At 53.5% G+C, this 15,087-nt stretch overlaps 7 protein-coding genes across 7 annotated transcripts; 2 read left to right on the top strand and 5 right to left on the bottom strand.

The window, feature by feature from the left end:
* Positions 1-695: 695 nt before the first annotated feature.
* On the top strand, positions 696-1,847 carry GLRG_06333 (uncharacterized protein; the record flags this gene model as incomplete). Its single annotated transcript, XM_008097018.1, has 2 exons — positions 696-1,623; positions 1,675-1,847. 2 exons carry the CDS (start codon positions 696-698, stop codon positions 1,845-1,847), a joined length of 1,101 nt encoding a protein of 366 aa, XP_008095209.1.
* A 248-nt stretch (positions 1,848-2,095) lies between these two features.
* Positions 2,096-2,737, bottom strand: GLRG_06332 (DNA polymerase delta; the record flags this gene model as incomplete). The annotated part of the gene is made up of 2 exons (XM_008097017.1): positions 2,096-2,266; positions 2,318-2,737. 2 exons carry the CDS (start codon positions 2,735-2,737, stop codon positions 2,096-2,098), a joined length of 591 nt encoding a protein of 196 aa, XP_008095208.1.
* Positions 2,738-3,196: 459 nt separating this feature from the next.
* GLRG_06331 (WD domain-containing protein) lies at positions 3,197-4,338 on the bottom strand (the record flags this gene model as incomplete). The annotated part of the gene is made up of 4 exons (XM_008097016.1): positions 3,197-3,567; positions 3,629-4,081; positions 4,137-4,284; positions 4,336-4,338. 4 exons carry the CDS (start codon positions 4,336-4,338, stop codon positions 3,197-3,199), a joined length of 975 nt encoding a protein of 324 aa, XP_008095207.1.
* Positions 4,339-6,662: 2,324 nt separating this feature from the next.
* On the bottom strand, positions 6,663-7,124 carry GLRG_06330 (ribosomal L32p family protein; the record flags this gene model as incomplete). Its single annotated transcript, XM_008097015.1, has 2 exons — positions 6,663-6,712; positions 6,767-7,124. The coding sequence occupies 2 exons, from the start codon at positions 7,122-7,124 to the stop codon at positions 6,663-6,665; spliced, it is 408 nt and encodes a 135-aa protein (XP_008095206.1).
* An 826-nt stretch (positions 7,125-7,950) lies between these two features.
* GLRG_06329 (septin) lies at positions 7,951-9,125 on the top strand (the record flags this gene model as incomplete). The annotated part of the gene is made up of 3 exons (XM_008097014.1): positions 7,951-8,065; positions 8,180-8,742; positions 8,796-9,125. 3 exons carry the CDS (start codon positions 7,951-7,953, stop codon positions 9,123-9,125), a joined length of 1,008 nt encoding a protein of 335 aa, XP_008095205.1.
* Positions 9,126-9,928: 803 nt separating this feature from the next.
* On the bottom strand, positions 9,929-10,816 carry GLRG_06328 (guanylate kinase; the record flags this gene model as incomplete). The annotated part of the gene is made up of 3 exons (XM_008097013.1): positions 9,929-10,183; positions 10,282-10,601; positions 10,807-10,816. The coding sequence occupies 3 exons, from the start codon at positions 10,814-10,816 to the stop codon at positions 9,929-9,931; spliced, it is 585 nt and encodes a 194-aa protein (XP_008095204.1).
* A 982-nt stretch (positions 10,817-11,798) lies between these two features.
* On the bottom strand, positions 11,799-13,522 carry GLRG_06327 (glycolipid anchored surface protein; the record flags this gene model as incomplete). Its single annotated transcript, XM_008097012.1, has 2 exons — positions 11,799-13,232; positions 13,517-13,522. 2 exons carry the CDS (start codon positions 13,520-13,522, stop codon positions 11,799-11,801), a joined length of 1,440 nt encoding a protein of 479 aa, XP_008095203.1.
* Between the last annotated feature and the right edge of the window lie 1,565 nt (positions 13,523-15,087).

Here is a 15,087-nt window from a genome sequence, read left to right as displayed (position 1 = left end):
TTGAGGTTTTTCTGAGGTCGGTGGAAGGAACGATCGCTTAGAGCAAGGTTGTTCCAGCCAATACTTGCAGCCGGTGACGGGATTCAGCAGGGATTGTAGCTGTTGGTTCCTGGGGAATTACCGCGCTCGAGATCTGATTGGTCAAGAAAGCCGGGTCTTAGTCTCTTGCAGTAGGAGTCCACTGTACGGATAGTGCGCTGTAACATCGGCAGCCTATGCATCCCGCAGCCACTGTGGCACGCTGGACTAGTCAACCTGCCCAGGGACGGGATTTCGCATGCTCCCCTTCCGAGGGTTCACTGCGCCTCTCTGCCGGGCCGTTTCCTAACAAACTTGTAGGCGAAACGAACGTCTTGCCACATGGCAAGCAGCGGATTTAACCGTCGAACAGGGGATCAAATATATTCAAGTATAGAAACGAGATTGTCCATCAGGGGACTTCTGGGTTGATCGCCACTTGTTATCAAGCGGTGATTCAGCAACGAAAACAAAGGGGTCAGTGCAGCAGTATGGGTCTATGAGCCGCCTGGTTCAACGTCCAAACCTGCGCTGCCATCATCACCCCCTCTTAGAAAAAGGATTGCAACGCCGCTGGCCAGAACCATCGAGGTGGTGCAGCCAGCCAAAGGAAAGGCCGCATTCGTGCAGATCCCTCCAGAGACATTCCGAGTGCAACCCTTCCTGGTACGCCCATCATGTCCGACGACGAGGCCGACCCCGAACTCCTGGCTCTCCTGCGCCAGCACTTCCAGGGCAAGCTCAAAATCGATGATGAGCCGGAGACGGGTGTCCTCGATGGCGCTGAGTTCGTCTACGATAACTCCATCGATGTCGCCATTGACATGAGGGCTACTAAGCGCGCCGCCGCCACCATCTACGCTCAGATGGAGCAAAAGCAGTACTCGACCTCGACCTGGGCCGAGCATGAGCTGCACCCCAAAACCAAGGACGAGGCCACCGCAGCTTTCATCTTCACCATGGACTTGCTCAACTTCTGCTTCTGGTCCGAAAAGCCCGACGACGAGAGATACGCCGTCGAGTATCGCGGCAAGACCTGGACCGGATACTGGAGCATGGTTGCCTCGCTGCAGCGCGCTCTCGACGAGGGCATCCCCATCACCAGCTCCGACTTCTGGCAGAGCGAGGATGATTGTAACATGGAACTCATGAGGCATGTCTTTCGCTCCAAGACGGAGGAGGAGATGCCCTTGCTCGAGGAGCGTCTGGCTTGCCTGCGTGAAGCTGGTACCGTGCTGTACAACAGGTACAATTGCAGCGTTACAAAGCTCATCGAGGCCGCCGACGGCTCTGCCGCCAGGATGGTCAACCTGCTCGCCGGGGACTTTGACTGTTTCCGCGACGAGCACAAGTTTGAGGGTCGACGGAAGCCCGTGAGAGTTCTCAAGAGGGCACAGATCCTCGTGGCGGACATCTGGGCGTGCTTTGGCGGTGAGGGCCTCGGTGCTTTCAGGGACATTGACAAGATCACAATGTTCGCCGACTACCGCGTTCCGCAGATCCTCAGCACTATGGGCTGCTTGTACTATAGCCCTTCGCTGGCGACGGCCATCATCGACAAGCGAGTCATTGAAAGTGGATCGAGGTTGGAGTTGCAAATGAGAGGTGAGGCCGACGAAACGAGACATTGTGCTTGGCGTGCTAACTATGGGCCAGCGTGCAGTATCTGGTGCGTCGAGCTCATCAAGCGGGAGATCCAAAAGGAGCACCCCGGAACGAGCGTCAACGCCATCTTGATTGATTTCTTTTTGTATGATACCATGAAGGAGCTGGAGGCCGCTGGTGCAGAGACGGTGGGACATCACCGGACGAGAAGCATCTGGTATTAGAGCAGCTGCGCGGCATGCCATCGCAAAGATGGAGTGGCAATCAACGCCTCTGATATGGGGTTTAATTCCGGGCTAATGTTTTCCAGCGCGGCAAATCTAATGTGGCTGACCATTTGTAAAGCAAATCCTCGTACATTCATACCGCTATGTGTGGACTCGCGAGTGTTTGCTCATAATGCACTTGTATAAAACTCCAAACTCCCCTGCCTTGAGTCTTAATCACACACTTCCCGCTGATTACCTTGTCCCTAAGCGGGCCCAACCACCGTCGTGTTCATGAGTTCGTCCATGTGTGCCCGCTCGAGTGAGTTTCCTTTCTGCTCCTCCTTGAGCAAGACCGCAAGGACTTCGATGGGCGGGTTGAGACCAAGTCTCTCGGCCCGCTGCCAACGCTTCATGCGCTGCAGGCCGATACAAGGCTGTGCAGCTTGTTAGTATTATAACAACATCAGATGGGCAGGGAAGCCTACACCGTATTGCGAGCTGACATCAAAATACCGCAGTACTTTCTCTGCCAAACTCACGTCCTTCTGATGAACCCTAGGCGCAATGCGCTGAGCCTCAATTAATTTCCAATACTTGTTGATTTGGGCGTCGGTAATCTTCTTCGCCCTGATCGTGGAGTCCGACTCCTCAAGGGGCTCCTCTTTGACTTCCGCCTGCTCGATCTCAAGACTTGTGGGCTCGTCAAGCTGGATATCATTGGCTTCTTTCTCCTCCTTCTTGGCTGGCTTGTCGATCTCCACTCTCTCGACAGCGGAGGTGAGGGCGGTCTTTTGCTCCTTGGGCACGGGCTTGGAGACCCGGTGAGAGAAACTGATGGTCGACTGGCCCCGAGTCGGGCCAGCTCTAGCCCGGGCTCCTCCTGCTGATCTTCGGGTGGTGGGCATTGTGTGAATAGTATGTGACTGGAGTGTGATAAGGTGTCTGTATGATCTAAGGTTGAACGATGCGGTCAATGATAAGGATATCAATAAACCCTTAGCGGTACTGTAACTGAGATATCTCGAGTGGGGTGTAGGTGGTTCGGATAACGTCGCCAATCGGTGTCGTCCCGAAATCACTCTCTGTTAAACCACGAAGTCCAATGTGTAGTGGATGACGAAATGGGCAGAAAGGCGGCAGGGGCCTTAATTTGGCGGGGCAACGCGAGGTTGGTACGAAAGCACGTGCCCTGCCTCAACCTCTACGGTGTAATATCGAATATTCTCACTGTCTTGGTACTGTCATCATCGTTATTGTTCATTTCGGCATGTCTATATCATCTGTCTTGGGATCCGCCATAGCGAAATGCCTCGCATCAGGGTATTTTAGACACACGACCCTCCTTGTGACTTTTATTCTTCCATCTATGCTCCAGTAGCTTCTCTGTAGAAGGAGATGCTTCGGTTAGCGCCCGCTGTACAGAAAGACTCGTTCTTTCCGGTCTTCGGAAGCCACTTGACAGCCCATAGTGCCTTGTCCGTCTCACTGTGCGTTGCGACACAGGCGCTGCGCTCGACAGACCATACCTTGACCTTGCCATCCATGGCGCCACTGAGCACGTATTCGCCGGTGTCGTTCCAGTCGATAGAGGTGATCCAAGAAGCATGGCCTGTCAGGTTGCTGACCTGCTCGCCGTTCTTGATGTCATAGAGTGCAATGATGGATGCGTCTCCTGCAGCAGCAAGTCTCGTGTTCCCAGGAGAGAATGCTACAGCACGAACGGACTTGACCAAACCTGAGGACATGGTTAACTAGCTGGCGTTTCGGACGCCTTCTTGGGGGGGGGGGGGTCTTACTGGGCAATGAGAACAACAGCCGTCCGGTGTCATTGTTGAATACGTAGACAGCACCGTTCTCGTGGCCACTCGCGGTGTACTTCCCATCCCGGCTTAAGTCGACTGACATCCCAAAACTTCCCGTGCCCGGGCTACCCGTCTCATACTCTCTGATCTTGGGCGTTCCCTCTTCACTGGTGTCCCAGACGTTTACGCGGCCGTCGTAGGTTGTTCCCGCGAGGAACTTGCCATCCTCGCTGAGGGCAATGGCCCACACCTCGCCAGCCTTGGCCGCTTGGTTCGTGATCTCTGAATGCAGCTTCCACTCGCTCGTGTCCTTGTCGACGACCCAAATCTTCACTTCGCCGGCGAAGCCCGCGCTGGCAGCGACCAGGCCATTGCGCGAGGTGCAAATATGATGGCAGCCTAGCTTGTGCGCGCCGCTGATGGACTGTGTGATGGGAACTGCGGGGTCTGATGTGTTGTGAACATGAATAGTGGACGATCCGCTCGCAGACAAGAGAGATACAAAGCATGAAATGCTCGTTTGCTATCTGTTGCTCTTTGCCGGAGTCGCCCGCCAGATCGGCAACAAAGTCCCGCTCGAAAACCATGAGCTCCAAATATCGAGCCAGCTCACCATTGTCCACAGTGTGTGTGGTCAAATATTGTTTCGACTGCTAAGATTAGCTTCCGCTGCGAGCAGGAGAAACTGCTGGAGTTCTTACCATGATTGCCAGTTCATGTGACGCTGTGGGTGATGCGCGGTTGCTAATGGGAAAGTTGCAAGCGCGATGTGGTCGGCTAGGTGGGGGCTGACATCACATATTGGCGAGTAAAGACCCCCTACAAATACCAGCAAGCAGCTGAAGAGGGAGGGGCAATGGAGGGGCACCCTCCACACCCTTGCTAGAATCAGTCACCAAAACTCAACCTCACCATTTAATCCTTCCGATATTGATTTACACGAATCCCAAGGAAGTTATCAGTGCCTCTGTTGGCAGTTTCCTAATCCCTTCCCAAAATACTTGTTTTTTCCCATCCATTGCAACAAGTTTTGCGAGTGACACATAGAACGATCATTGTCTCAGCGTGGGTTTTGAATGAGACAAATACTCATCTTATTACCCAATATGCAACTTGGTTTTGAACTATGAGGCTAGTATCTGGTTTCCTTCTTCGTTATATTTCCTTCAAATATCTTCGGGTACAATCCCAGTCTACCTTTCGCGCTTGCAATGATAAGTACGATTATCCAATATGATTATTCGATTTCGTCATCTTGTAATGTGATCGAGTGGTACGGCGTCCTGCCACAAATGAAGGCGAACCTGATCATACACTTTTCCCCGATAGAATTTCGTTAAATCACATATTTCAAAGTGCCAATTTGTTTCAAGAGATGGTGTAGGTGCTCGAGAACTTGCACTCTTACTTACGGAGCAACTCGATCATGGTATCGTTCTGGCAGTGGAGAGCCAGTTGCGGCAGTGCCTAGTAGGCTTGGCAGATCCGCACGACCCTGTCGAAGACGTTTGTGCCTTCTAATCAGCCCCCGAATCAATTAGCATCCTCGCTGTAGGCATGCAAACAAGGCTGACGATTGCAGGATTGGAAATGATAGTGCTGAGAACGGCTTTGACTTGAAAGATTGAGAGGTAACTGAGTCCTATATCAAGCACGTACGGACTGGATTGGTTTGGTACACTTGAACAAGGAGAATGAGGTCAACATTTATAGGCGTAACTGGAACTCCCGGCCTCGAACAACAAAAGGGGATTGTGAACAATGCGTCAGTGTTGAAGTATAGCAAGTGATTTCATACATAAGCCGATGGTTATTTCCGGGTTGAGATTGGCTAGGGCTCCATTGTTTGCTCTTCATGCTTGCGCAACTTTTCAACTTAATTTGGAAACTGTTAATCTTGCACATGGAAAATTTGGTAGCTAAGCAGGTGGTTATTCGGTAATATCTGTACCTTAGGCAAAGGAACTCACTCAAAGTCTATCCCGCAACGCCTCGAAGGTAACTGTCTGGGCGTCTGTCGATGTTCAACCTTCCATACTGCTAAGCGTATCGCTACTGCTTCTTTATAGAAGGAAGGACGGCAGTGTTGATCAATACCTAAGGCCATCACACATATCTCTCTTGCAAGTTCATATGCTGCTAGCAAATCCTCTCCTCGGGGTCACGGCTGGAATCGTTCCCTCGAAGGCGCCTGGTCCCGGTGGTGTTGTAGTATTCAAGGACTACCTGAAATGGACGCAAGATAACTTCACCAGGGCCAATCCTGCCGCCACAGTCCTTGCTCCGGCATCAGCTCCGGCATCAGGATACTCACGACGAGTCGAATGTACTTAATGAATCACCATCACGATGAGGCTTTTAGATGAGTCGTGCTTACCATGATGAGGCTGACCTATGCGTCTCTTTTAATTAATGCTGTGTTTCAACTTTCCCTTCGTGATATGCGAGTATAAGCTCGCGAGGGAGGCTGTTTAACTTCATCAGCTTCCTAGCGGGGCTTGACTCAGAAGCCGACGTTGCGCCCTGCCATAACTGATTGAAGAATTGGTTTTAGGGGGTCAAGTGATTTGTAGCCGAAAATGCCTTCGGCTTAGCATTGGGCGTGGTGCTCGGGATGCTGGTTTGATGGATGATATCTACTTTCGGGATACAGGAGTGCTCCCATAGTCTCACTGATCCCTCTGACGAATACAGGATCGAGCCACGTCTGGGAAAGCTGATTCAATGATTCGCAAGTTTCGGCCATTAGATAGACCAGCCGGAGACATGGGTATGAAAATACTGGAATGACTTTCCCCTCCATCTGCTGACGTCGGCCGCCGAGGACGGTGTTATGCCAAAAAGCAACCAGCAACGATAATGGACTCAGCAGACACTACTAAGAGTCTCGACACCCTTATAACGTGGGAAGGAGCGTCGGCGAAAGCACGTCCGAAGAAGTCATGGATTGTCCCAAACGCCACAATATGCTAACCAGCTGTACACTTGAATCTACACGTCTCGAATTGTTACACGGCCATTGGGCGGTTTAGATGAACTTTCCCGAGGGGTTCTCATCTCTCCACAAGTCCTTGATTTCTGTCAGGCAATTGTCAGTAAAGGGATATCAGATGACGGCAAAGCAATACGTACTGCTAAGGCAGTGTGGGCATACGATGTGCTGCCTCTTGATCTGGCCGCAGCCCGGGCACTTGCACAGAGATTTGACGTCCTTGAGCGCCTTTCCGGCCATTTGTCTGTGTCTCTTCTTGGCGTGCGAGGTCTTCTTCTTGGGCACCGCCCTCAGGATGGATTCCCAGATGCCGCCTAGCCAGGCAGGGATATTGAGGTTAAATGCAGGAAGGGCGAAGGAGAGCGGAAGGATGGAGTTGGTGACTTGACGCGTGTAAAGTGAAAGTATCCTTGGCGTCTGAGTGAAAGCCGGCGCGGAAATTCGGGGAAGAAGAGAGGTGATGCGCAAAGGCTGCGCACCCATGGCGATGGCGGCCATTTTGGATGATTGATGATGGATCGGCTCGAGATCAGGTAGGGGGCACTGGCATTCGTAAAATTGCAGGAACCGTCGAATATAAAATCGACTCGGAATAGTGGTGATGTCGAATGGGGCCGAGAGATTTGGGCTGCCGATGGTCGAGCTTGCGATCCTTGTTCGAGATGGTGGATGTTAAGGCAGACAGTTGCACCCACTGTCTGTCGCTCACGTCAACGAGGCTTAAGCTTCTTCCATTCCGAACGGGAAGGGCAAAAAAAAAAAAAAAAAGCGTGCGACCAGGAGCTATCGATTGAGATCTGCCAGCCAATCAGATTCCCAAGGATGCACGGACGCGGCATAGCCAATCAGCGCAATGGGGACCCCTTTTCCCCTTTCCCTCCGCCCCTGCACCTCCCTGTACTGTAGGGAAATTATTGTTTGCTGGAGCGGAAGGAACAACCTATTAGCTGCAGCCAACGGCCACAGCCAATGCCTGACAGACAAGACACCGGGACGGGTAGCAAGCAGGTGCCAGCAGAGAGAGGAAATTACCCTCCTGGTCCCGGCCAGATCAGGTTCACTCTTCCCATTCACCGGCTTGTGTCCTTCGAAACATCCCTCAACCTCGTGATCCTCTTTTTCTCTCTCTCCCTCTCCCTGCCCATCGCTTCTCCGACGCCCGACCCTCCTTTAACCTCTCACCTCAACTCGGCCACAATCGAGAGACCAAGTAACGGATACCTTTCTTGGAATAAAGAAGTGTATCTCACTTTCACTCTTTAATAACAAAGCCCACACCACACCACACCACCCGCTCTCGTTCCCTCGCGGAAAAGCTATCGCCATGGCGCAGCCCCAGACCATCTTCCCCCAGACCCATGTTGGTTTCGATAGCATCACGTCCCAGATTGAGAAGAAGCTCCTGAAGAGAGGCTTCCAGTTCAATGTTATCTGTGTCGGTTAGTTCCTCTCCAACCCTGTGCCATCGCAATCACCTGCCGGCCTAGCAAGCCCGCTTGTCCGCGACCTCGTCTCCGTAGCAGTCGCCTGACTGATCGTGTTTCTACAACCAGGCCAGACGGGGTTGGGCAAGTCCACCCTGATCAACACCATCTTTGCCTCCCACCTTATCGACTCCAAGGGCCGCTTGCTCCCTGACGAGGCCGTTCGCTCGACTACTGAGATTCAGGCCGTCTCCCACATGATTGAGGAGAATGGTGTCCGTCTGCGTCTCAACATTGTCGACACCCCTGGATACGGCGACCTGGTGAACAACGACCGCTGCTGGGATCCCATCGTCAAGTACATCAAGGACCAACACTCCGCTTACTTGCGAAAGGAGCTCACTGCTCAGCGTGAGCGCTACATTCAAGACACCCGCATCCACTGCTGCCTCTTCTTCATCCAGCCCTCAGGCCACTCCCTCAAGCCTATTGATATTGTCGTCCTGAAGAAGCTGTCTGATGTTGTCAACGTCGTTCCCGTCATTGCAAAGTCCGACACCTTGACCCTCGAGGAGCGTCTGCAGTTCAAGGAGCGTATCAAGGAGGAGTTCGCCTTCCACAACCTCAAGATGTACCCGTACGACAACGATGAGTTTGACGACGAGGAGCGTAACTTGAACACTCAGATCAAGGTGAGCCATATTGGTGCGGATCATACTCATGTCGGTTGCTAATCGTGGAACAGGATTTGGTCCCTTTCGCTGTGGTCGGCTCTGAGAAGTCCATCATTGTCAACGGCAAGCAGGTCCGTGGTCGCCAGAACCGTTGGGGTGTCATCAACGTCGAGGATGAGAACCACTGCGAATTCATGTACCTGAGGAACTTCCTTCTCCGCACCCACCTCCAGGACCTCATCGAGACCACGTCGCAGATCCACTACGAGACTTTCCGTGCTAAGCAGCTCTTGGCTCTCAAGGAGAGCAGCGCACACGGTGGTGGTAGCAGACCCATCAGTCCTGCTGCTGACCGTGAGCTCAGCCGGAGCTCGCAACGAATGACCATGAATGGGTACTAGCTGACGAATGGTCTTACCTACGCACTCGAGGAGCCAGCCGGCAATGATGTTCTCGGGCAATCGGATTTCTGATGACTTTTAATCTCATGGTGTTATGCGCAGACCAAAAAGAAGGAGGCATGGCTTTGCCAGCAGGCGGAGGTTGCATCGACTGATAATTTGAGGGAGAAAGCAGCTGCTATACCCATGGGAAGGTTTGGCGGAAATTCGCTCGCATGGGAGAATCGAAGATGCCGGCATGGCGCATGGATATTGGTCACACCCCCTTTCAGGCCTTCATGGTACTCGTACAGGCGAAATAGTCCATCATTCCCCCCTCCCGTCTTACAGCTGGACGCACTTCTACTGTTTTTATTTTATTTTCGCTTTTCTAAAGCAGCGGTTTCGAGCTCGGCTTTTTCATTTGTTGCCCCCCCATTTTCTTCTTACTCTTTAATCCATTCGTACTCTGATAGAGAGTTCGTTTCGATACCTCGTGGAATACATCCGGCATGGCTTATGACTTTTGGCGCTTGGTGTTTTATGTGAGGTGATGAAGTTTCCTTGAGACCAAACTTTGGCCAGAGGTTCAGCCATATATGTATGGCACTATATTGCTTTTATATCTTTCTAATAGGATATATGCATGCACAATGACCGCCCGCGCTATGTAGAAGGAACCCGCAAAGTTTTTGTATTCTAAAATGTATCCAGATCCCAACGCCCGCTGTCGCCATCATCGTCCTGCTGCCCCGTCCACGCCGGCCAGCAGCCTCTCTCTCTCCCTCGCCCATACAAGGTGCGCTGCCCGTATGCCTCACGGCTTAGGAGGACTTGTAGACAAAGTCCTCGAGGGCCTTGTAGGCCTTCTCGAGGTCGTCGTTGACAATGATGATGTCGTGGACGCCGGGGGTCTTTGAGAACTCAAGCTCGAGCTTGGCTTGGGCGAGGCGCTTCTGGATGCTCTCCTCCTTCTCGGTCCCGCGGCCGCGAAGGCGCTTCTCGAGCTCCTCTTCCGAGGGCGGCGCGATGAAGATGTAGCGAGCGGGGAAGTTGGACTGCTTGATCTGCTTGACTCCCTATTGTTTTTGTGTGTCAGTACACGACGGTCAAGAAGCCCCCCCCCAAGGCAGAGCCTGAAAGACGTGGGGGTGCTGGGGGCGGTTGCGAGTCGTACCTCCATCTCGATGTCGAGGACGACGAGCTTGCCCTTGGCGGACTGCTCCTCAATGGTGGCCTTGGAGGTGCCGTAGGCGTTGCTGCCGAAGACGGCGTGCTCGACGAAGCCGTCGCGGGCGACGAGGTCGTCAAAAGCCTCGCGCGTGACGAAGTGGTAGTCGACGCCATCCTGCTCGCCCGGACGGGCGCCGCGAGTGGTGTGGGAGACGGAGAGGGCAAATGTGTCCGGGTGGCGCTCGAAGAGAAGCTTGTAGAGGGTGCCCTTGCCAACGCCCGAGGGGCCGGAGATGACGATCGGGCGGCGGTCGGAGGGGAGGACTGCAGGTGCGGGGTGTTGTTAGTCTTTAAAATGTATCTCTTTCCCCCTCCCTCCCCTTTATGACATTTTCCTTTTCTTTTTCTTGTGGAGGGAGTTTTCTTTTTCGGCGGTGGAGGAGGGTGGAGGGGCAGTACGGAGATTGGGTACAGCTTAGGCGTCTTGGGGAGGGCGGTAGTATGTGCGACGTCACGATCTTTTGCTTACCTGGCGCCATTGTGTGCACGACACGGAACGACTGACTTGGGGAAACGGAGCAGGTCAGCGGGCGTTGTCGTGAGAATGCCTGGGCGAGCGGTCGGAGGCGAGGCAGCATTCCAATGAGACGAAGGTCAAAAAAGAGCGGCGGCAGAAGGCAGTCGTTAGAGTTTCAAAGAAAAAAGATCCACGGGGGGTGGTCGGGCGGCGGTCGGTGGTCTCGGAGGGGCAGAGCTACCTACCTACTAGGTAAGGTAGGTAGAGTGTGGTGGTGGTGGTGGTGGGCGGTCAAGATTGTCAGACAGTCACAGTCACAATCCAGGTATGGGGGACGGACGCGGGTTCTAGGGAGGGAGACAGGTACCTAAAGGCAGGCCAGGTATGGTGGGGTGGTTGCTCTACCTTACGGGGCTGAGCCTAGCCCATATGCCGGCAGAATTTGTGCAGGTTGCCGCTGAAGATCAAAACCATCACTCAATGTTGGGCTTCCCATGGCTCGGCTATGGAGGGGCGGTGAAGGGGACCCTGTCCCTGAGAGCCTTCTGTCGCTTCGCTGCCTTTTACTTGGTCGACCGCGTTCAATGATGTCTGTAAGCACTCATTGCTGCTGCGAATTTCAAACCACTCACTCCGCCAAGAGGCTCGAAGTGCCCGTTCAGTTGCACCCATTAGCTTTGAAGGTTCGAGGCTGGATATAATCTATCAAGTCTGAGGAAGAGCCCCGAGCACAGTGTCGATTTGCGAGACACAGCTATACAGAAAGCTGGCCAGAGTCAAGCGAAATGCGTTCAAAAGTCTTGCTGGACAGATAGCGGAGCGTTCATGCAATTGATCACACCCATTGAATCACAATTCAAGAGCATACTTTCGTTAGAAAGTATATATTGAGGCTACTAAAACAAACCGCGGGGAATCTATGGTGCCAGAAAGAAGCCAAGTAATTACCACCAAGCCTTACGAAAGAGCTACATACAATGTCGAGCGTACACTTGCAGAGTTTCCTACAAGAAAAGGAGGGCAAGTAGCGGCGCGGCCATCGCAGCGACCTCCGGGCGCAACGGGACAGCGGGGCTGCCGCTCTTTGAAGGAGATGAGGCACTGCCGCTGCCCGTGGGGGAGGAAGTGGCAGGAACAGTGGAGCCGCCAGTGTTGGTACCGGGCGTGTTGATGTCGGAGTCAGCAAGAGGCGAGACGGCGAGGCCAGTGATCTCCGTCTTGCCGTCAACGCCGTAGACCTTGTACTTAACAGTCCAGTCGGAAATGGAAATGATCTTGCCGGAGGGCTTGTTCTTGATACCGTTGTCGATCATGTCCTGACCTCCGGGCGGGACGGCCGGCAAGGTGAAGTTGTTGTTAAAGCCCGTCTCCTTAATCAGGGACGAAGCGCACTTGGGAGGCGCGGGGGGGTTGCTAGGCGCCTTCTCGGCCTGGAGGGTCTTGAAGTCGATCTTGTTGTACTGGGTCGCGAGGTTCTGGTAGTCGATCAGAAGGGTGAGAGACTTGTCATCGTTGACCTTGACAAGGCCGAAGTTGTTGTCCTCTTGGCTGTACTCGTAAACGAGACCGCCCGAAAAGAGGTCCTTCATGTCGGGGCCGTAGATGGCGCCAACCTCGGTGAAGATACGAGGGGTGACCTGGTTGCAGCCATACTCGGAGAAGAAGACGGGAACGGATGTACCCTGCAGATCAGAGACGAGCTGGTCGTAGGTGGACTTCTTGAAGTCAGAGTCGCCGCACCACGAATAAGAGTTGAGGCCGAGGAGGTCAATACGGCTGGGGTCCTTAGCATCGCCGTTCTCGGCACACTGCAGGTAGTTCCAGGAGTCGACGAGGATTTCGCGGACGTCGGCGGCCGAGTAACCGACGGGAATGGGGCGGTCGGCGTGCTTGGAGACGTAGTTCTTCAAGTCGCGGGTAACAGCGCGCAGGTACTGGGGAACGAACTGAGCCGTCTCGACATTGTTCATGACCTCATTGCCGGAGAAAAATGCCAGGGTGTTGGGGTAGTTTTTGAAGGCCTCGACGATGGCGAAAGTGCGGTTCAGGTAGGCAGCGTAGTAGCTGGTCCAGGGCTCGAAGCTGGTGATACTCTCGCCGACCAGGGGAGAGTTGACATCGAGGATCATGTACATGCCAGCGGCATTGAAGACGGAAGCGCACGCATCGTGGTTCAAGTTAGGATCGAGGTTGTAGACGCGGATGGCGTTGGCGCCGAGGCGCTGCAGCACTGCTGCATCGCGCAAGCAGACATCGCCATCGCTGAGGGGGTCGCGGTTGTGGGTAGGATCGTAACCAGCGCTTCCGCCGATCTGGTAGTCGACACCCACAATCTGGAATTTTTCACCAGCAGCGTTGACGAAGGAATTGCCCTGGACAGTGAGGGGCTTGACGGCTGCAGCCAGAGTCGCACTCAACGCGACAAGAGCAGTTTGGGCCTGTGGGAGAGGGACAAGTTGAATCAGCGCTGCACCGGCAGATTGACATTGACGCAGAAGAACAAGGTGTATAAATGAGGAGGAGGATCGGCACAACGAGGCGCCGCCATCGCAGTATTCAGATGATGGGGCTGGCTCCCCACATGGGACAGTAGGAACTTGGCGTGTCTCTCACGGCCTGATCGTCGCCGCGACGGATTCCTGCAACCGTCGAAGCGGTGGGTTGAACCAGTAGAACCAATGGAAACCATCGATGGAGAAGATGAATAGCTCTGGGTACTCACAAGCATGGTTGCTAGATGCACAGGTCTTTGTCTGGACCTATGATCTTGATTTGTGGGGGGTCAAGAGGGAGTATTTGACGTGAAGCGGGAGGGGAGTTGGCGAACGTGGTGTTGTTCGCTAGCCGTGATATAAATGGGGGAACGTGAGAGATCCAAGAGAGCGACGAGAAGAGGTGGGTGGGTATTGAGGGGGGGGGGAGGCCAAACAGGCAAGAGAAGAATCCGAAACTGAAGTGGTCCAGGAGAGAAACAATTCTCCTCGAGGGTTGGTTGGAGTGAGTGACGAGAAACAAAGAGGGAGCCAAGACGTAGAGAGGATTGACAGATAGGGCGGGCGGACCGGGATATCGATGTTGACGTGTGCCGGGCTAGTGTTACAGAGAGAAGGAAGAAAGCAGCAGCAATAAGTTCTGGGGGGGAGAGAAACCTGATATCCCAGGAACAGCGTAGACCTTGAGTGTAGGGGAAGAGAGGAGGCAAGAGTGATAACACGGTTGGGATATAAGAGAGGAAGAGGAAGGGGAAGGCGGCAACCAGAATACACCGGCCGAACGGTGGCATGTTAATTAAAAATGGGAAAGGCACCACGACTCCCGCCTTCTGGATACGATGCTCAGCGGTTTTGTCTCATCTCGGCCTAGCGTCACACAGGCATCTTCACCAGCCCATCTTAGCTATTCATACGAATGAACACTAACCGTACCGAATACCCACCAAACGCGAATTTCATTCGCCCCTCGATCATCTCAACTTTCCCCCCCTCCTTCTGTAAGTTGAATTGGAAGCACACGCGCATACACAACACACTTACACAACACAGACACACACACACACACACACACACACACACACACACACACACACACACACACACACACACACACACACACACACACACACACACACACACACACACACACACACGCTAGATGCCGCACACAGCCTCTCGGCATCTTAATTCCTGAAGCAAGACATCTCACACAGTTGCAGGGCTGGGGAGCGTCACAGACGGGAGGGGCCCTCTTCATTGTCCCCCCCCCCTGGCCAAGTGTCCTAGTGTAAACGCGAGCGAAGCGAAGATGAGAAGACGAGACGGGATGGTTCGGGCAACATAACGGCCTGGGCGCAGCACATGTGGAACAGACCCCGAGGATGAGCGGTGCAACGGCGCCGACTACGACTGCAGTGGCACATCTCCAAAGCTTGGCTTCTTTGATTAAATTCCCGCTCTGGGCCAATCTCACTGGCTACGCTGGAGGTGATCTCGTTTATCTGCAGGGTCGTCCGGGGTCCATTAACCCATTACAGGGTCCCTTTGAAATCATCCTCTCAAGGCCTTCCTCTTCCAAACAGACGACATACGGCCAAGAGGCACTGTTCTATAAACAAACTCTCTAATGAAGGATGCAACATCTGAAAACTCCAAGGCAAACGGCTTTCGACTTTGGAATAAAACCCAGCCCTCTTCCGAAACGTTGTGAGACAACATGGTCAGGCTTTTGACGACAATGCGCTCTGTTATTAAACTGGATAGGCTGGGACCGGGGGGGTGGTGGATTCATTGAACGTCG

The sequence above is a fragment of the Colletotrichum graminicola genome, assembly GCF_000149035.1.
Source record: "Colletotrichum graminicola M1.001 genomic scaffold supercont1.23, whole genome shotgun sequence".
NCBI lineage: Eukaryota > Fungi > Ascomycota > Sordariomycetes > Glomerellales > Glomerellaceae > Colletotrichum > Colletotrichum graminicola.
The sequence above is the reverse complement of the archived record's forward strand: the minus strand, read 5'-3'. Positions and strand labels throughout refer to the sequence as shown.